This window comes from Drosophila takahashii, chromosome X (assembly GCF_030179915.1).
Source record: "Drosophila takahashii strain IR98-3 E-12201 chromosome X, DtakHiC1v2, whole genome shotgun sequence".
NCBI lineage: Eukaryota > Metazoa > Arthropoda > Insecta > Diptera > Drosophilidae > Drosophila > Drosophila takahashii.
This window is the reverse complement of record NC_091683.1, coordinates 4,383,512-4,403,666: the sequence shown is the minus strand read 5'-3', so window position 1 is coordinate 4,403,666 and position 20,155 is coordinate 4,383,512. Positions and strand designations below refer to the sequence as shown.

Below are 20,155 nucleotides of genomic sequence, written 5' to 3'. Positions count from 1 at the left end.
ATAATAGCCTTCGTGGCCAGTGTGGTGAATTACATGAGAGCGTGAACTAAATCTTTACCACTGAGAGCGCAGCTTAGGTTAACAAATTAGATCAATACACTTCAAGAAAGATCAATACTTCAAAATTACATTCATGTTTATCTCGAGATTCAATAGTGGCCCAACATTCCGGCCCCATTGAAAGTACCTAGTTACTTTAAATTAATTGGTAAACGGGCCAATTTGTGAATCGGTCGCCTTATAATTCCTTTCGACGTCCGGACATCAGCGACTCGGACATGGTTGTCCTTTCCTGGTATAGCTGCTTCGATGCGACCTAACAGCCATCGATGAGGAGGGACATGGTCTTCGTGGATTAGGACCATTTCGTTGACTGCAATATTCGAAGATCCAGTCGACCAGTTTGATTTGGCCTGAAGCTCGTGAAGATACTCCGTAGACCAGCGCCTCCAGATGTGTTGCTTGATGGCGCTGACACGCTTCCATCGTTGAGAGCAGTTGAGCTGATCATCCTTGACAGGCCAGTCTGGGAGTGCTCGAAGGGAGTCCCCGGTTAAGAAATGACCAGGCGTTAAGACGGCCAAATCGCTAGGATCCGATGAGTGTGGAGAGAGCGGGCGAGAATTTAGGATTGCCTCAGTCTCAGCAGCGACAGTCGAGAGCTCCTCAAAGGTTAGTCGGGCATCCTTGAGCGTGCGGCACAAGAGATTCTTGGCGCTTTTAACAGCAGCCTCCCAGAGGCCGCCGAAGTGTGGAGCCCTAGGAGGTATAAAATGGAACGTTACAAATTCGTTTGTACAGTACGATGTAATGTCTTGCTGGGTCTTGGTGCTGAAGAAAAAGTCCTTCAGGTCTTGCAACTTGTTGCTCGCGCCTACAAAATTCGTCGCGTTGTCGCAAAAAATGTCTGAAGGCAGCCCACGTCTGGCGATCATCCGCTTCAGAGCACCCAAGAACGAATCAGTTGATAGTTCTCCGACGATTTCGATGTGCGCCGCCTTCGTGGCGAAGCACACAAATATTGCGATGTAGCTTTTAACGGGCATCTTTCCTCGAACGCGTAGATAGGTATGAACCGGCCCGCAGAAGTCTATCCCACACCGAGCAAATGGTCTTGACAGGGTAAGTCTCTCGACTGGGAGGTTGCCCATAAGTTGTTGCAGCAACTTAGGCCTGTAGCGCACACAGTGGACACAGTTGCGTACAACACGACGAGCGACATCTCGGGCATTCACGACCCAAAATTCCAGCCGCATTAGTCCCACCAGGACCTTTGGACCAGCATGGTAGTTCCTCAGGTGTAGATGACGTACGTAGTTGACGACAGCAACATCCTTAGCGGGAAGCAATATGGGATGCTTGTGAGTGTCTGGGATCGATGCGAGTTCCAATCGTCCTCCGACGAAAAGTAGGTTGAATCCATCTGTGACCTGCAAGAAGGGCGATAAGAATTTAAGATGGCTACGAACCGGCGCGCCCCTTTGCAAAAGAGTTATTTCCTCGATGAAATATCGCTGTTGTAGGTTCCATGCGACGCAAAGCATGGCCCTTCGCAGTTCCAGAGGGGAAAGTGGCCCCGTAGTAAAGGGTTTTTTCTTCTGACATCTGTCGCAAAATCGAAGCATCCATGCTACCAGTCTTAGGCCAGACTGGTGTGATTCCTTGTTGTGAAGGGCTTCCAAGACATTATTCCTGGAAGGCGGTGTTGATGCAAGGAATGCTGATTTGCGTTTTTCTGACGATACGACGTCCACGTCCAGATTGCCGTGTACGTTAGGCGGCCATAATGTCGGCGGATTTGATAGAAATGTAGGTCCGTGGAACCATGTTGATTTGGTGAGTTCTGCGAGGTTGCATCCTCTGGAGATCATGTCAGCTGGGTTATGCCGTGTCGGAACGAACCTCCAGTGACAGTCTCGCGTGAATTCTTGGATGTCGGATATCCGATTGCCGACAAACGTAGAAAGTGTCGCAGAATGTTGTCGAATCCAATGCAACACTAGCTGTGAATCTGTCCACAGAAAAGTATCGGGCGTGTGTTGTAGAAAAGCTGCCTTTATCTGGTTGTACAGTCGTGCTAGAAGATGCGCTCCACAGAGCTCGAGCTGCGGCAGCGTCTTCTTCTTCGTTGGTGCCACACGCGACTTTGAGGCGATTAGATGAACTTCCACGTGGCCATCGGCAAGCCTTGTTCTTGCGTAAATGCAACATCCATACCCCCTTATTGAAGCATCGCTGAAGCCGTGAAGTTGTAGTTCATCTGAATGGGGCTGCAGGCAGAAACGAGGGATGAGCAGAGAGTCTAAATGCTGTAGCGACGACACAAACGATAGCCACGCTTGTTGGAGTGTCATTGGGACTGATTCATCCCACTGTAGTCGAAGAAGCCAAATTTCCTGTAGCAGGATTTTTGCCACCATAATAACTGGCGAGACAAGTCCCAGCGGATCGAAGAGGGATGAGGCCACCGAGAGGATGGTTCGCTTTGTGATCCTTTCCGGAGCTGTGCTGCAGTTGAATGAGAATTTGAAGACGTCTTCTCGTTGGTCCCACTTCAGTCCCAATGTGCTTGTCGTGGCGTAGTCGTCAAGATTTAGCTCCTTGACCGTTGTATCATTGACGAAATCCTGATGGTTGGAGTGCCATTTTGCCAGTTCCATCTTGCCGGCCGTGAGGATAGCGATGACTTCGGTTCGAATCTGGTTCAATTGATCTAACGTATCTGCTCCACCGAGAAAGTCATCCACATAAAAACACGATTTTATGGCTTCAGCTCCAATTTGATGTGAACTTGCATGTTGATCGGCGAGGTGAGACAGGCTGCGAATTGCTAGATACGGCGCTGATGCGGTGCCGTAGGTAACGGTGTTCAGCTGGTATGTGCGAATCTCCTGGTCGATGTGGCTTCTCCATAGGATGTACTGAAATTTACGATGCGCTGGGTCGATTAATACCTGCCTGTACATCTTGACGACGTCAGCAGTTATTACATAACGATGAGTCCGGAACCTTAGTAAGAGTGTAAACAAGTCTGGTTGAATCGTGGGTCCAACTAGAAGGATGTCGTTTAGGGACTTGTAGGTGCTTGTCGGGCACGAGGCGTCAAAGACTACCCGTAGTTTCGTTGACGTGCTGTTGAGCTTAAACACGCAGTGGTGTGGTATGTAGTAGTGGGGTTCGTTGAGGAGTGGACTGGTTACTAATTCCATGTGACCCAAGCGCTCATATTCATCCATGAATTTTGTGTATTCGGCTCGCAAATTCGCGTTTCGGCTTAAGCGACGTTCCAACGATGCAAATCTTAGCCGTGCTGTTTCAAGAGACCTCCCCAACAGATTAGGGTCATCCTTGAAAGGCAGTCGAATCATCAGTCTTCCATCCGCTACTTGACAGACAGATTTTTGGAAGATCGATTCGCATTTAGCTTGCGCTGGAGTAAGTGTTAATGGCGTAGTAAAAATTTCCTCTATGCGCCATAAGCGCTCCAAGTTCAGGTTTATTGACTCCTCTGATGAAAGGAAACTGTGGGCGTGGGCGGCATGGCCTTGATTGCCAGTGCGCCCTGATACTACCCATCCAAAGATCGTCTTTTGCAACATGGGGAGATGAGGGCCCAACTTAATTTGGCCAATAGACAAAGCGGTGAAGAACGTTTCCGTGCCAAGAAGTAGGTCGATATGGCGAGACTGATAAAATCTCTCATCAGCCAGTGGAGCGTTGTCTGGGAGGTTCCATGATGAAATGTCGATTTCTGCATCAGGTTGATAGGCGATTCTCGAGGTTATACAGCATTCGACGGGTAACTCTACATCACCGAATCGTGACTTGACAACGGTCGAAGTGCGATGCTTGATGCGGGTGAAAGAATCGCCGATGCTTCGAATGTCGATGTGTCCCTTGCTTCGGGGCAAACGAAGTTGTTGAGCGAAGTCTTCGGACATGAAGTTAACTTGGGAGCACGAGTCCAGTAGGGCACGTCCTGGTACGTAGTTGCCCACAGCATCCTGCACTAGGATTATGGCTGTAGCTAAAATGACTTGGTCGTGGTGGGTATCCACGTGTGCGTGAGTGACGGCCTCAGCGACATGGTGCTGAGGTGGCGCGTTAGGCGGACTTGGCCGTCGAGGACTCCTTGATTCCTGTCCTGACGGATCGAAGTGAAGCATAGTGTGATGCAGCCGGGAGCATATTCTGCACCTATTTAAAGATGGACAGTTTGATGGATGATGAGCCTTTCCTAGGCAGTTTGTGCACAGCGATTTTGTCCGGACAGCTTCTAGGCGTTGGGCAGGCGTCATGGTTTGAAGTCGCGGACATCTGAAAATCCGATGATCCCTGCCTGAGCATATAGGACACGTTTGCGTGGAGCACGTAAAGCTGTGGCCCATGCGTGGAGCTTGCGGTTGCCGCATTCTGCCAGATGTATTTTGAGCCGTATTCGTATTGCCGAAGTGATGTATTGAGGACTCCAAGTGTTGACAGTGCCGCTCAATCAAGGTTAAGCAGGCATTCCACGAGGGTAATGTGGCGAACGTGAGAGATTCATTCCAGAGCTGTCGAGTTCTCTTGTCTACCTTTTCCATGACAATAGTAATTAACATCGCTTGAGCTATCTGCGCTTCGGATCCTAAAGATCGCATCGAGTTGAACAACGCTGATGCGTTGTCAACCAGGCTGCGCAACTGTACACTATTTTCAGTGGTCACAGTTGGCAATTTGAAGAGTGACGCTATGTTGTCCAGGAATACGATGGTGGGGTTATCGTACCTGCTCTTTAGGCGAAGTAAGGCCTTGGTGTAATTCTCTGGAGTGACTTGAAACGCCTTGATGGTTTCTAAGGCGGCGCCTCTGAGACAGTTTATGAGGTGATTGAACTTCTCGATCGACGATAGCGCTTCCTGCTGGTCTACAACTTGCTGGAACGTAGTAATAAAGTTTTTGTATTCCGAGTACTCGCCAGCAAAGGTTGGGAGCGCAAGAGTTGGCAGCTTGAGAGATGATGGTGGTCCAGGCCTGAGGAGCGTGTCGTGGGCAAGCGGCGTAGAATTGTGCACGTCGTCTCCAAGCTGATCCTTTATGGTGACCTTTATAGCGATGAACATATCTTCCAGCTCGGCCCGGTAGTTTAGCTGTTCCTCTGTTGAATCGAGTGCCTCGATTTCGGTTTGGACGGCCATGATTTGTTTGAAATATGCCTCCAAAATAGTTTGCCGACACGTGAGTTCGGCTGGCGTCAGCGCGGCATCTGGCTTCTCAACCTTTTCCGTCTTGGCGACTGCTGTTCCAATGCGGGAAATGCTCCTGCGTATGTTGGATCGCTTCTGTTTTAATACGTCCAGCGGTGTGGGACACATGGTTATTGTGGATCACTTGCAATAAGCCCTTGTAAATGTATGTGATTGTAAATTAGAGCTTCTGGTGTGTGGTTATCAACGTATGCTGCCAACTTATGTAGTCGAATATCTGGCAACGCTCTGGTTCCGTAATGAACCAGTTCCAGGTTGGTGCGTTGCGCGGTGACTGCTATTGGCACTCGTGGTGACTGTATGCGTGTACAGTGGACTTGCAGGTTAAAACCGAAAGCACTGCAGTGACGGCGGAATGAGACCAAAGGAGACTCAGCGATTGGCGTGAGCGCTCTGGCGGCGTTGGCACTGATGACGTAACCTTACCGTTGTGGCGTTACGTCGTCCAGCGAAACGGTTTTCCAGGTTAGAGATGATATTGTCGACGGGGCGATGGAGATTCGGCTCCGCAATCGAGAATATAGGTGGCGTAGCTGACTGGGAACAGCGTAGCGTAATCCAGATCTTCTGAGCAACCCGCGCCTTCCAACGATGGTGTATGGGGGGTGTACTGCCGTGTCTACGGATGCAAGTGTGCGTGTGTCGTAAGGTGAACGGCGAGCAGCGTGACACTCATGAAGTAGCGCGATTCGTAACGTAACAATGCGCGGCTACGGAATTAACTTTGGGCGATCGGGTTGATTTGAACACTAAGGATTTTTAAATTTTTTAAATTAACTATCCAGCCCCACGTTGGGCGCCAAAATGTTTGATGGAGCAGGAGCGTTTTCCTGACCCACATGAGACTCTAGGGAGTCGGGGGGATAGTTAAGTTAGTGAAGCAAATACAACCGTCTTGTCGCAGTACCAAAATTGAACTCTTTATTCTTACTTCGTATAATAGCCTTCGTGGCCAGTGTGGTGAATTACATGAGAGCGTGAACTAAATCTTTACCACTGAGAGCGCAGCTTAGGTTAACAAATTAGATCAATACACTTCAAGAAAGATCAATACTTCAAAATTACATTCATGTTTATCTCGAGATTCAATAGTGGCCCAACAGTCATTTCTACCTTATTTCATATCAATAAAAAGCCGATATGATTAATGTCAAATAATTTCAAATGATTTAAACATATCAACTTGATATTTTATCATTTCTTAAAAGTTTAAAAATACTGTAATAATATCAAATTCAGTATTTTTTGAACAAATATTGTAAAATAAGATACAAATTATCTTCATTCATATCAAAATGATATTAATAACTCTGATCTTTTGCCACTTTTTTCTTTCTGTGTGACGGCAAAACCAAATGTGGCAGCTACACATTTTATGCATGTAAGCAGGTGACACGGCCATCAGCAGTAAACAAATTGCCAAGCTTTGCACGGCAACTTGTGGTGCTTTTCAAAAGAAACCGAAGCTCAAAGCGATGATTTCTTTGACCTTTCCGGATTAGCTGATGAATATTTCATGGGAATTATTACGCATTTGTATTGAACGGGATTCTTTGATCACTTACTTTATTTCGTATTTCATCTGAATTTAAAAACCCAATAAGTATTGACACAATTACCAAGTAATAAATGGCAAACAAGCACAGACAAATAAAATGAAACTCTTTGGCTGACTGAACGAAATTTATTTGTAAATGCCGGGCAATTTGTTGGCCAAATAAAAATGCCACTTATTTTCCTGGCCACTCGAAAAATGCTAGGACATTTTTGGGATTTTCCGGCCGATGAACAGGGGGCGTGACAGTTGCCATAACGAATAAATATTATTGCCAATTAAAGTTTGTGCCTGCCGCTCTGATTTATGTCCTAATTAGCCACTAAAAGGACCAAAGAACCAATATGAATATAATATATATACGTATGTATATGGTGTATAAATTGGATATGCATGGTATGTAATCTAAATCTGTCTCAAGTGGTTTTCACTTTGTCTCACTTGGCTTTATGGTTTCCATTCCATTCCAAAGCGAGTGTATTTGAAGCTCCCATCCTGCCATCCTGCCATCTCTTTTTGTGTCTGCTCCGGGTCTTAACTGTTCGGCAATTGGGTCAAAATGTCCTTTGGCTCACACACACACTCTCAGTCTCGTGCGTCCGTAATCTGCGTCTTTATCTCCTGGCTCGAAGGATACTGTTTGCTTTGAGATTCATACTCCTTCACAACTTCATAGCCCACTTTCTGCAAATGATTCGCTTTTATTTTTCCTAGCTTCGAGTCCTCGCACTTGTCATGAATTCTTTATAAGGGCATTTTATTATATTTACTTTATCTCGCATCTGATTCCTAACAAAAATATTTTAAAACAAGAGATAAAGCTATAGTGAGCTCATAACTTTTTAATGAATAGTCCGATTTAAAAAAAAAACTTTTACATTTCGACAGGTATTAATAAGCACAACAAGATTGCATTTGTACTTTTCAAAAATCTTCGGAAATATAATAAAATATTTATATATTTATTTTCCTAAAAATTGAACGATGTCTTCCGTCGCTTTTCCTCGACTTGACTGTTGTTTTTATTGTTACTTTTGGCCGCTGTCTAACGACGTCTCAAGTGCTAACAAAGCTGTCTAGAATCGCTGTCTGTCCCCCTGTCTCCATTCGCCATTGTCAACGAACCTCCGGCAGCACTTTTCTATTTTCCACTTTCCATTTCCCGACCGCAGGACCACCGCCACCCCCTGTTTATATTGTTCTGTTTTGCATTATCTGCAGGTTTCTGCACAGATGCCTCCGAATGCACGACTCAAACCCCATTATCCCCTCTTTTAATGTGGTATTTTCAGAGGCGTACGCAGGGGAAATAAAAAATGTCGCACCACTATTCTATTTTGTAGAAATATAAGAAATATTAAGATGCTGCTTACAAAAATAAGCACGTTGAATGCGAGGAGATTTTTAAATTCTCTAAGAAAATAAGCAAAGAAAACGCCTTCCCTAAATCGAACCCCCTTTTTGATGTCCTACACGACGACATCCTTTTATTTGTTGCAACTGTTTACAAAGCGAAAAAGTTGCGGGCGAAATAAATTGCGGCTCGATAGAAGCTGGAAAATTGAGAAAATGGGAGAACCCAACACGTGTCGATTCGCAAAATCGCAAACTGTGAAAATTCCGCCCGCCCCGAAAACCGAAAAACCGAAAAACCTTGACAACCCCAAAACAGGGGCCTAGATAAAATAATACACAGAAAAATGGAAAATGGAAAAAAGGGGGATACGATGTAAAGTTTGCCATGCCGGTCCGAAGTTTTCTTTACGCAATCATCATAAATTAACGACTCTCAACAAGTGGCAACAGAAAATGTGGGAAAAAGTGTGTGCCAAAGAAAACTGAGTAGGTGAAACTTTGGCGAGCGCAGGGAAAACCCAACCAGCAGTCGGGGAAATCTCCTTTGTCTCGAATCTTTATACTCCAAACTCTCCACTGAATTCGCTATGTATATGTGCATTGCACATATATCTGATCCTAACGACTGCCAACTTTTGGCAATTTTGTTTGACCAATTATGGATTAGGCAATAATGTACAATAACCAAAGGTTGTAATCACTGAGAGAAACTTTTAGCCTTTTTACAAGATTTTGAATTTTTTTTCTGCTAATGAGGTTTTCTAGAATATGTGCGAACTTATTTAAATCTTAGGACTTTTAACATTTTTATAATTTTCTACAGATAAGTAGGAATTTTTTAGGATTTTAGGACTTTTAACATTTTTAAAAATATAAATAAATATTGTACTATAACTTAAAACAAACACTTGTAACACTTTGAATTATTATACGATTTTAGGACACATTTCCTAAGATAAGTGGGAGTTTTTAAAATGCTTCACTAAAAATCCTCGGGGCTATTCTGTGCGTTTAATTCACTTTCAATTAAGAGGACAGCAGCTTGTCCTCGCCGGCAGTTGCACGGCCAAATTATGTTCATGCATATTTAAGATACTTAATGAATTTTATGAAACTCGACGTTGTCTGTTCGAGTTTGACGAGCTACAGAATGTTTTTGTAAATGGGAAGGGGGCGAATAGTGGGGCAAGAGCACTTGGTTGCTGTGGTGATGGCATAATTGAGGAAGCATGTACTCCACTTTGGGGAGTCTCTGGTGGTGAAAGTAACACGCGAATGGAGCAGGAGCAGCGGGAGATTCGGAAGCACATTCTGTAGTTTGGATGGGGGAAAGTGGAGAAAGCAGAGAAGGCAGAGAGTGGGGTAAACACTTTGGCCAACTATCCCATCGCAGCGAAGGTAGCTGATTTGGAAACCATCCACGAATGGCACACAATTAAACGCTAGCAAAATGTAGTCTAATTTTGGGAGATCTCCGAAGGGAAAAGCTCACTTTTAAGTTAAACTTTTCCGCTGATTTTCCACGCACTACCAAAAAGGAAAACTACTTTCAACTAAAAACGTGACCAGTTTTGTGATAAATAAATAAATGTATATAAATGATGGAATTTATTACATTCATTGGGGAATTTATGTGTTTACCTTTACAAACTTTAGAGCATTTACGTTTATTTAAAAGCAAATTTAAGCTAGATAAAGGCAGGCTTAGAAACGAATAGCAGACGTCGAGGAAAATCCGCCAAGGAATGGGAAGCATGCGACATTTAACCGTGAAAAGCAAGGGAAATTCTTTGGCCGGGGGAAAGCCCACAAAAGAATGAGCAGGAAGTCGCCCTTGGAGGAAAGCCCATCTTAGAGGGCGGAAAACCCAAAAAGGATTGAGGAAAAACTGAGCAGAATGACTTGCCCCGCGGAAACTTCAATCAACTGAAGATTTCCCCCAGAAACTTGCAAATGACTAAAATTCGTTACCATTGGGAGCCGCATTTTTTTTTTAGAACTATTAAAAGGCAAGCGGAAAAGTCGAACTAAAATTGCAATCAATCTGCGGGAAAATGTCGAAAGTTTCCCAAAAATTTATACAGTGCTTGCAAAAAAAATTCTCTTAGGAACTAAGTGATTTCTAGGAATATATTTTTGAGAGTAATATATTTTCAATGGAATTCCTAGGAACTAAATGTTTTCCAGGAATATATTTTCACAATAATATATTTTCTATAGAATTTCACCTTAAATAAAAATTCTAAAAATACAAAATTGTTCGCACTGCACACATAAATTTATTTATGGTTAAAATAATGTGTTTTAGAACTGCCACAATTTTCTTTCGCCAAAATAATTTGATTATCAGCCCAGCGAGTCAGTCGACTGTCAGAAATTAAAAACGAATTGCTTTTATTTAATCCGCGATGTTGGCGAAATTACGCCAGGCAATTGGCTCTGACTGGCCCATTCGCTTAACCCCCATTCCTATTGTTAACCCATGATGCCCGCGATCCGTTCCCCAGAGAAGCCCCCAAAGATATGCAACAGTTAACAGTCCGACGTCTAATTTAATTGGCTTAGCCTGAGCAGCGGGCTTAGGGCTCTCGTCTTTGGGCTTTCAGTTCGGCTTCGGGCTTAGGGCTCCTCCACTTTACAGCGATGACAACCGACAAGCGACTAGCGACTTGGGGCATTAACCTCCTGACGGCCGAGGGGGTTGGGTTTATGTTTGGGTTAGGGTTACCAAGCGACTGGGTCGCCGAAAGCATCGTAAAACGTTGCGTATCAAATTATCGTTAGATTTATTGCCAGCCAGCGCGGCAGTTGCTCCCGTTTTACATTTTTTATGGGGAGCAAGCGAGGAGCAGAGAAAGTTGTTAAAAAAAAGAAAGTATATCTTGGAGGAGTGCCCGAATGACAGTTGGATTGCATAGTCCTCGATTTATGCGTTCTTGGCGGCGGAATTATCCCACAGATGCACAGATACAGTTACAATACATTTCCTAATAGAGCTAAAGATTTATTTTAAATATTATTTTATAAATATAAAACAAACATACTTTATTTAAAAGCCCGCATCAAATTATTAGGGATTAGATTGCAATATACAAATAAATAATTTCATTTAATTGCGAAATTGATGTGATTTTCTTTTTACTAACATGTTGTTAGATCATAAAATCCCAATAAAAACCAAAGTTAATTGCTTGTAATTTAGCTACAAGTTTTAAAGTATGATAATAATGTTTTTCCTTGGGATATTATTCTAAGAATGTTGCCTTAAAGTCTGCTTGACTTCGTTCTCGGTAATAATAGGTTTGTTTTTATTTTCGAAAATACATAGCAACCATAATGGATTTCATTTAAGGGTTTCCTTTTCGTTTGGCCTCTGCGATACGGTTGATATATTCGCCGGGATTCGGGATTCCATCGGCTGTTGGCCATTTTGCAGTTTTGCAAATACCAATGCAGTTTTCAATTATGCATGCGTTTCGACAGGTGGCGCCCTGAATCACTTGGCACGCGTCATGAATTTTTCATGATGTGGGCAACGCCTCTTTCTGCCTCTGCTTTTTTCCTGAATTTTCCCCCCGACACACACACTGAATTTTCCTAGGCACACACACGTTTAGCAGCCTGATACGGATGATTGGATCGACATTATGCAGTTCTTTCATCCAGCATTCGAGGCCAATCAGTCAGTGGGAGATGGAAATGGGCGTAATGGCCCCGTGGGGGCGTGGCAGTTGCATTGTCAGCTTCTGCATTGCAATTCACCTGGCTGATTACCGAAACGCTGACGGAGAAGAGAAAGTGCAGCCGTGTGGCATAAATATTAAGTATACGACGTATGGGCCGCATGCCATTGTCTTTTGTCTTCTGCATTATGGGAAGTGACAATAGAAGCGGCATAGCGGGAGTGAGTCCCTCTTAAATGCCAGGAATTCTCCATCAATTGTGCCTTTAATCCCTCATCGAGAGATAAAAGAACAACTGACCTGACTTTCCATAAATATGTTAATATTTAAAGACAAAAATCGCATATTATTAACAGTTACTTAAGTAATTAAATATAAATATTTTAATATGTAAAGGCAAAAATTTCAGTCTATTTCTAGTTAATTGATTAATTTATTGAAATGCAATAAGTTTTAAATATGAAAATTTAAATCTATTAAATATTTGGGTTGTTTTAAAGTTTTTATATAGTTATTCATTAAAGTGTGGAAAAAAATTAGTTGGTAAATTAATAACAAATAAGCATATTTGTAAGCTATTAAAAAAAATCATAGACTCACTAATTTATTTATGTTTTATGGCCTTATTTAGTCAAATAATGCTCCGTTTTTTATGGCCTCTTTTATGTTTGGTTATAAAATCCGGGTTTTTGATTTGTGGCCACAAAAACTAGGCCCCACATCCCCAAAAACAAGAAAAACACACATCAAATGCCAAAGTAATGACTATGCCAGGCGTGTTTTGGCATAAGCCGAAGGCATTGACACGATTAACCCACGCGCGATGATAAAAGTCCACAGAAACTAAGACGAAACTAAGACAAAACGGGACAAAGGCACTCGAGGGACCAACAAAATCATAAAAACGCCATATGCGAAGTGGAAATCTGTGTTGCAATAGTCCGTGTTTTGTATTTTGTTTTTCTTTCTTCGGTCCGAAGCAAATAGAGTGTAATGAAATGAAAGATTTATGCTAATGGCTTTCGGCACAAGTAGGCCTCACTAACTATGCAAAGTGTTTTTCGCACTCTTCATAAATAATAAATCGAAATCGGGGATGACAATCGCTCACCTCACCAAAAAGCGGCCTAGGACAACGCCTATATCCTATGTCCTACGTCCTATTCCGCACTTTCGAACAAGTTGAAAGTTGGCGCACTTTCCGCACTTTCTCAGCGTACAACGGGGCGTATGAGCGACGGCGAGGCGCATGTATCAGATGTGGAATATCAAGTAGCCGACTGCGACAGCGGAGGCGACCTGCCACAAGACGACACAAAAGCGAACTGAGGCGCCCATCCGGCGACTGGTGGCCGCCGCAGCCGCATGGAAATGGCAATGATGCTGTCCGCACGAAGCCGTAGAGTTCGGCTCCGGGTTCGGATCTCGGATCTCCGAGCTCTGAGCTCTGAGCTGTTGGACCCCAATCCCCCGTAAAAGAGACCAGGGGGCGGGAAAACACAGTCACTGCAGGATATTCACCGGATTGGGCACACATTCGCGGCAGGAATATTCGAGAAGGTTTGAATTAGCAACCACAAAAAATTCTTTAATTTAAGCATGCAATTAAATGATTTTAATAAATATTAGGGAAAATAAATGTTCGATTTACTATAAATTTAGAAATATAAATAATTTAGTAGTTAGACAAGATCAAATATACTTTTATATATAAAAATATAAGTATATAATAGTGGGTAATAAACTAAATACAAACAGGACAAATATCCTTTTTTGTTACTTTTTTTTTTAAATTTTATTGTTATTTAACTGTTTAATGTGGACCTCAATAACGAATCAAAACACATACCTATAAAACATAAATATATTTTACGCGGGCATTATTTATATATTTTATATAAAATAATATTATAAAACAAGAAAGGAAGCTACCTTCGGCCAGCCGAAGCTTATATACCCTTGCAGATAAAGTAATACTCACTTGGTGCAGTTCCAGGGATTCCAGATTCAGTGTTCCTATTTTTGAATTTTGTTTTTAAGTAGTCAAGAATTAAAACGCCTACTTCCTACAAATTATGAAGAATTTTCTTATATATGTTTGAATATTCCTATGGGAGCCTTAAGATATAGTGGTCCGATCCGGCTCGCTCCGACATATGTACTACCTGCAATAGAAAGAAGACTTTCGGGAAAGTTTCATAGCGATAGCTTTAAAACTGAGAGACTAGTTCGCATAGAAACGGACAGACGGACAGACGGACAGACGGACAGACGGACATGGCTAGATAGACTCGGCTATTGGTGCTGATCAAGAATATATATACTTTATGTGGTCGGAAACGTCTCCTTTACTGCGTTGCAAACATCTGACTGAAATTATAATACCCTCTACAAGGGTATAATATGCATATTTATATTTAGTCAATTTTGTAAATTATTTTATACTTTGAAGGAAAAAAAAGTGACAAATTAAGAGGACAGTTGCTTCCAATGCTCTAAACCCATTTTTATTTTAACACACCTGCTTAAGTTGTCATTTTCATTTCCGGCGTAGTAAACTTTCCTTTCACTGTACCACTTTTCCGGACACCACTGTTTCAAGCCGTACACTCGAGGCCTGTCTTTGGAGCAAGTTGACACCTGCTGACCACGGCTCTCTGTCCACCTGTCCAGGCAAAGTCCGGCTAATTACCCAGGTGTCCCGTCCGTATTCGGTGGCACTTGGCGGCACTTTGGCCGTGTCCTTGTGGTCCTTTGAGCCCCCCGCTGGGACCCCTTCCCCCGCACTGGCAAACTTTTCTCCTCGCGTGTTATCAGTTGACACAAAGTCAACGTTCAGCGCCAGGTGAACTCAATTTGCACCTGGACAAGCCAGCCACACCTGTGCATATGAGTTTTTTATGTACTTACACTGGGAGAAAGAACATTATTGTTGCTATATTTAGAAAAAGAACGTACAAGTATTTTTCATGTTTATGGTAAATGTATTTCTCCTTCCACATTTGAGTTTGTTAGATAAGACTGCAATATAATTGTACACATTTATTCGAGACCCTTCTTAAGTTGGTTAGCTACCTTTTCTTTTGCGGTGTATTTCTGGGTAGACGTGAGAGCTTAAGCCGCAGAAAGTTTCTGTTTCTGTTGCTCTTTTGACGTTGATTCGGAGTGCTGTTTATGCATGCAACAGGGCGTATGAGTGCTGGCTAATTGGCTCGAGGTGGCGGAGGCAGCGCAGGCAGGTCACAAGTCACACAGCAACAAGTGCGGATCAAACTGCCGAGTGAAGGACAGTGGGTAGGATATGTCGGAAATGGATATATGGAAATTTTTGCATTGATATTAATTATAAGGTTGTTACCTGCTCTTTGATTTAGGACCATAATTGCCCAAGTTACAACAAAAAATCTATAATAAAAACTCAAATTTTTACCAAAAATCAAGATCCTGATTTTTCACCTAAAAAAAAGTAGTATTTACTGTTAGTATTTTGGCCATAAAAATGGAAATAATGATCCAAATGTGGTGTGTCGTACCTCGTTGAGCTCGTTATTAAATTCCCAATCGATTGGCATTTAAACCTGAAAATTTTTAATTTTTGCCATTTTTCGAAAAAATCATGATGGTACCCCTTATAAAAAAAGCAAAAATTGGGTCAAAATTTAATTTTGTCAAATCAGTCGGGAAGTGCACTTATATTAATTATAAGGTCGTAAGCTGCACAAAACAGTGCGCCTTTTTGATTTGGGACCATTTTTGTCAAAGTTACAGCAAAAAGTCTATAATAAAAATCAAATTTTTACCAAAAGTCAAGATCCTGATTTTTCACCCTTATTAAAAAAATGGGTATAAAAACGCTTTCTTCTACCTGTTACAAACGTTTCCCCGAATACAATATACCCTTTTAACCCACGAGTAACGAGTATAAAAATATTCATACTTCTGTTAATATTTTGTTGTAGTCTTTAAATGAACTTAACCTTGAAAAACTCCTAAAAAGTTTTGAGCTTCCCCTCGAGGGTGCAATTTGTTCCATAGCCTCGCACAGTTTTGGAAGCACTGACTGGAAATTCAATTGAAATGCAGCTGGTCGCTCGCTTTGTTTTTTTGCTCGACTTTGCTTGTTTCGCGCTTATTTATGGTTTTCGGTCGCATTTCGGCGACACTTCGCATGGCTTGTTGCGCTATTGCCAAAAACGATAAAACCGGCAGAAGCAAAACATTTAATTGGCGGCTGCCCCCTGTCCATCTCACATTTTTTTCCGTTTCTGTTTGGTCGGGTAACTTTCTTTCCGCAAAAAAGAAGCGAAACAAAATGCGGACACCCACACTCCCGCTGGCATACAAATGAAGAGTAATAGTCAAGCAAGCTAACTCCTCACCCTGCCCCTCCGAAAAACCCCGCCCCTGCTGCGCTGCTTATGCAAAGTTTTAAAGCAGTAAAAAACAGAAAAAACAAAACGAAAAACCACCGAAAGCATACGAAAAACAAAAGACATCATTCGCGGCTGATGTGAAAAATAAAAGCAATTAAAAATTATAAATAAATATTGTAATAATTGTCGTATAATCGTCGCCGCAAAAGGTAGACACAAAAAAGAAGAGTAATTAAATAATTTGACTGGCTCTTGGCCGGTGGCATTTAAGTGTTATATAATATTGCCCGATTTGGGGGGGTTATTGTTTTTCACAGCATTAATGGCCCCCCTTTCATTGTATCTCTTTCTTTGGGCCATTTTTTGTTACCGTTTTTTATTCCCGCGCTTCGCTTACTAATTTAGCCATTGCAACATTTTTGGGGGGCCAACACTTAAATGCTGTGAAAATCCAACACTTTTGTTGTCGAAGAGTCAGCAGCGTGGGAGAATTGCCATTTAACCCAGTTTCAGTGGGGAAAAAAATAAAATAAATATCTTTACAAACTAGAAATATTTATTTAGAAATCACAAAGGTAAAAGTGCATTAAATTTGATAGTCTATGAGGAGCCTAAAAACAGAAGCTCTTAGCTTTATATTCCAGGGAAAAATTCCAGGGGAATTCAAAGCCAAGAGCCCCTGGCTCAGTAGCATATAATATTCCTATTCCGAACTGCTATTAGTCGTATGCGAGCTTATCGAAGTAACGGTGCTAATGGGACTTCGTTTCCGGAACTTGGGCACTAAAACATCCTGCTGCTGCCGCATCTGCCGCAGGGCCAAGTCGTAGTTGTTCACGCTAATGCAGATGGCTATGTAGGCCACCAGTTTGGGGGCCTTCAGATCGCTGGCCAACTGATTGGCCTTGGCCAGCGACTCCTTCAGCCTCTCGAAGCGATTCAGAACGGCATGGACCTGACAGCCGAGGAAGATGCTGTTGAACCGCCAGATCAGGCAGTTGCAGACCCGGGCCTCTGGGGGTTTAATATTAGGTTACAGTTGGGTTAAGGTTAGGCTGGGGTTAACTCACCATTGTAGGCCTTGCGGGCTATCACCAGGCACTTGTCGAATCGCGACTCTTTGAAGTGGCAGCGCGCCATTTCGAAAAACAAGTAGGATCGCTCGATGGGGTAGCGGGAGTGGCGCAGCCGATTCTCCAGATGCTCCAGCTTCTGGCTAAGAAAATAAAAAAATCATTTAAATAAGAGTATAAAAAATATAATTAAATAATTAATATTTACATATATTTTTTTAGTAGGAAAAGAAATTTTCTTCTTTTGGAAAATAAATAAATGAATAGTCTCGAGTATGTTATGACAAATAATTTAGTTACTGATATTTTCCATGAACAAAATTAGAAAAAATATACAAAACATATTTAACTTTAAGAAACTCAATAATTTGTAGTATGGATAATTACTTGAATATTTTCGGATTTATATTTGCAATTTTTTCTGAGATAAACTTCCCTATAGACAAACTAGAGTATACTGACTCACGTGATTCGACTGTGCCGCTCCTCCTCCCGCTCGATCTCCAGGTAGATGTTTGGCCCCCCGAAGCTCACGCTCATGTCGCGCACCTTCTCCGGCCGCAACAGGTACAGAACGTGCCGATTCTGGGCCTCCAGGAAGTCGACGTTGGCGGGCACGGCGCAGCGGTCACAGTGGGCCATTGCCAGGGCATTGTAGATGTCGTTGAGCAGCTCCCACTTCCAGGGCAGCGTGCGCTGGGTCTTCAGCCCCACAAAGCCGGACATTATGTGCTCCACATAGTCGGAGAGCCTCTCCACATCGCCCTCCCTGCGCAGCCTGTGCACCTCGTGCAACATCCTCAGACAGTCGCGACGTGTCTGGTATTGCGTGTGGAACAGGTGCATCTCCCTGCGGCGACGCCGCTCCTGCTCGCAGACGCCCCCCTTCCGCTGCCTCACGTACCGCCGGTTGTACAGCGGATTCCGGGCATGCAGCATTTTCTAATTGGGTATAATACGTATGTACCATTAAGGGGAAATACGAAACCATGGGAAAAATAGCATGCTTTTGTTAATAGAATTTTTTATATTTATAAGATTTCATATCTTAAAAAAAGACAGTGAGCCAAGATCGATAAAGTCTCAAGTTCATAAAAATGAGATAAAGCATTATTTCCATTCGATAAATCAAAATGAAGTCAAATTTTAAAATTATTAAGTCTTGAAAAAGAAACTAGGGACAACTTTCGTCTTGATTTCAAGAACGTTTGTTCTCAAATAGTTTGGAAAACGAAAAATCTCAGACTAAGAGCATTTGCTCTTAAACTTTCTATAGTTTTTCCAGAAAGTACAATTTTGTAAGGAAGAAGGAATATGATTTCTCCTTCGCTTCACTCACCATAAACCGCCGGACAATCGCGTACTGCTCCTCGCTCAGCTGTCGCATGGACGGCGTGGTCTGGATTCGCAGGGGATCGAGCAGGTTCTTATCGCTGCGCAGTTGCCGCAAAAGCGCAATGTCCACGGCGCTGCGGCCCATGTAGTTGTAGTTGTACAGACGTTCGCTCGACCGCCGACGGGCTTTTTCAAGGGGGGTCAGCTGAGCCGGCTGCTTGATGAGGACGCTCTGGACGTCGCATTGCCGCCGCTCTCGCAGCGTCTTCCAAAGGGGCCGGGGGTCGTGGGCGGCCAGCTCCTTCTGCCGGCGGCTGACCTCCTCAAGGACGCCGCCGTGCTCGTGCATGAAAGGACGCAGCGATTCGCCCAAGGTGTCCTCGAAAACGTCGAGAGTCTGAGGCAGTATAGGGAATTAGATCATTTTTGATTAAATATGCAGCAGCTTTCATTAATATTCATTGAAACGAGTTAAATTTTTTATAAAATACTCGTTATTAATTTTCGTTACTCGTTACTCGTTGAGTAGAAGGGTGCATTGTACTCGTTGTATATTTTTACGTATATGAAGAAAGAAAGAGTAAAGGGTTTAACTTGTTATTAATTACTCGTTATCAATTACTCGTTATAAGTTACTCGTTACTCGTTGAACAGAAGGGTTTATAATACTCGTTGTACATTTCTATGCATATAAAGAGAGAGAGAAACAGTAAAGCGATTCACTCACCTTCTCCTTGATCAACCGGAACCGCCCGTGGGCCAATTGCCCGCCAAAGGGGCGTCCCTCTGAGTGCAGCGTGGTCAGGGTGCTCTCGAATTCGTTGGCCTCGAAGAGATTGTCGCACTTCTCGGCTATGATATGGGCGGCCTCCGAAACGCTGGATGACTTCATCACTGACCTGAGCGCCTTCTGGGCCCGCTGGACATCCAGCAGGGCCAAGTCCGGACGGGCCAGCGATCGGTGGCAGCGACCGCGCAGAAATAGCGACTTGTAGTCCTCGAGGCAAACGCCCGGCTCGGCCACGCCCCCATGGGCGGATGGACTGAAGCGAGGCGCCTCCTCCTCCTTGCAAACGGCCACCGCCCGGCCGAAACTCTCCAGGGCCGTGTGATTCAGCAGACGGCGAGTGTAGTAGACGCCCCAGTCCCTGTAGATCTGCGACTGGATGCAGGGGCGCCACTCGATCCGCTGCCAGGGGCGCAGTTGGGGGAGCAGGGAGCACACGCCCGCATTGTTAAGGCCACTCGACCAGGACATGGTAGAGATTCTGATCCTACGGCTAATTTATCAAAGAACACACTAATTTTGGCCAACTAGAATTTGGCAAGGAAGAAACACACAAACGGGGTCACGAAAACAGGAACTTTAACTAATGGAGCAAAGCCAAAATGATGGCAAATAATACGAGAGACTATTCTATTAAAGATATGGGTGAAAAATAAAAGTATTCAAAAAGTATACAACAATAAAATTGTTCTGATATCACCGACCACAAGAAAATCCTATTTAATTAATTATTATATTAACTATTAT

General features: G+C 43.2%; 3 protein-coding genes across 7 annotated transcripts in view; all 3 read right to left on the bottom strand.

Moving 5' to 3' along the window:
- LOC108068142 (uncharacterized) overlaps window positions 1–13,138 on the bottom strand; it is a 29,093-nt gene extending 15,955 nt beyond the window's left edge. For 2 of the 4 annotated variants that reach the window (XM_017157554.3, XM_070218468.1), the window contains exon 1: window positions 12,952–13,138. The gene's annotated coding sequence lies outside the window, so the exon portion shown is untranslated. Of the gene's footprint in view, window positions 1–6,924; window positions 7,124–7,242; window positions 7,647–12,951 lie in introns of those variants that run through there. The other 2 variants (XR_011419624.1, XM_070218467.1) reach the window with 2 other exon arrangements.
- Window positions 192–5,354, bottom strand: LOC123003142 (uncharacterized). The gene has a single exon (XM_070218510.1). The coding sequence runs from the start codon at window positions 5,352–5,354 to the stop codon at window positions 192–194; it is 5,163 nt and encodes a 1,720-aa protein (XP_070074611.1).
- Window positions 13,139–16,768: 3,630 nt separating the features above from the next.
- p-cup (presidents-cup) lies at window positions 16,769–20,010 on the bottom strand. 2 transcript variants are annotated; one of them, XM_017157519.3, is made up of 5 exons: window positions 19,349–20,009; window positions 18,626–19,018; window positions 17,753–18,228; window positions 17,284–17,429; window positions 16,769–17,227 (listed from the first exon to the last, which is right to left on the bottom strand). In XM_017157519.3, exons 1-5 carry the CDS (start codon window positions 19,877–19,879, stop codon window positions 16,917–16,919), a joined length of 1,857 nt encoding a protein of 618 aa, XP_017013008.2. In that variant the 5' UTR covers window positions 19,880–20,009; the 3' UTR covers window positions 16,769–16,916. The 2 variants fall into 2 exon arrangements, with proteins under 2 accessions (XP_017013008.2, XP_070075132.1); XM_070219031.1 differs by having other exon boundaries at window positions 17,087–17,227; window positions 17,284–17,425; window positions 19,349–20,010.
- Between the last annotated feature and the right edge of the window lie 145 nt (window positions 20,011–20,155).

What these genes read in the sequence shown, in the direction of transcription:
- p-cup (XM_017157519.3), bottom strand. Translation starts at nt 19,879, where the DNA reads ATGTCCTGGTCGAGTGGCCTTAACAATGCGGGCGTGTGCTCCCTGCTC. An exon ending in TCCGGTTGATCAAGGAGAAG is followed by an intron (nt 19,019 to 19,348) that starts GTGAGTGAATCG and finishes ATACTGCCTCAG; the next exon opens with ACTCTCGACGTTTTCGAGGA. An exon ending in CGATTGTCCGGCGGTTTATG is followed by an intron (nt 18,229 to 18,625) that starts GTGAGTGAAGCG and finishes ATACCCAATTAG; the next exon opens with AAAATGCTGCATGCCCGGAA.
- LOC123003142 (XM_070218510.1), bottom strand. Translation starts at nt 5,354, where the DNA reads ATGTGTCCCACACCGCTGGACGTATTAAAACAGAAGCGATCCAACATA.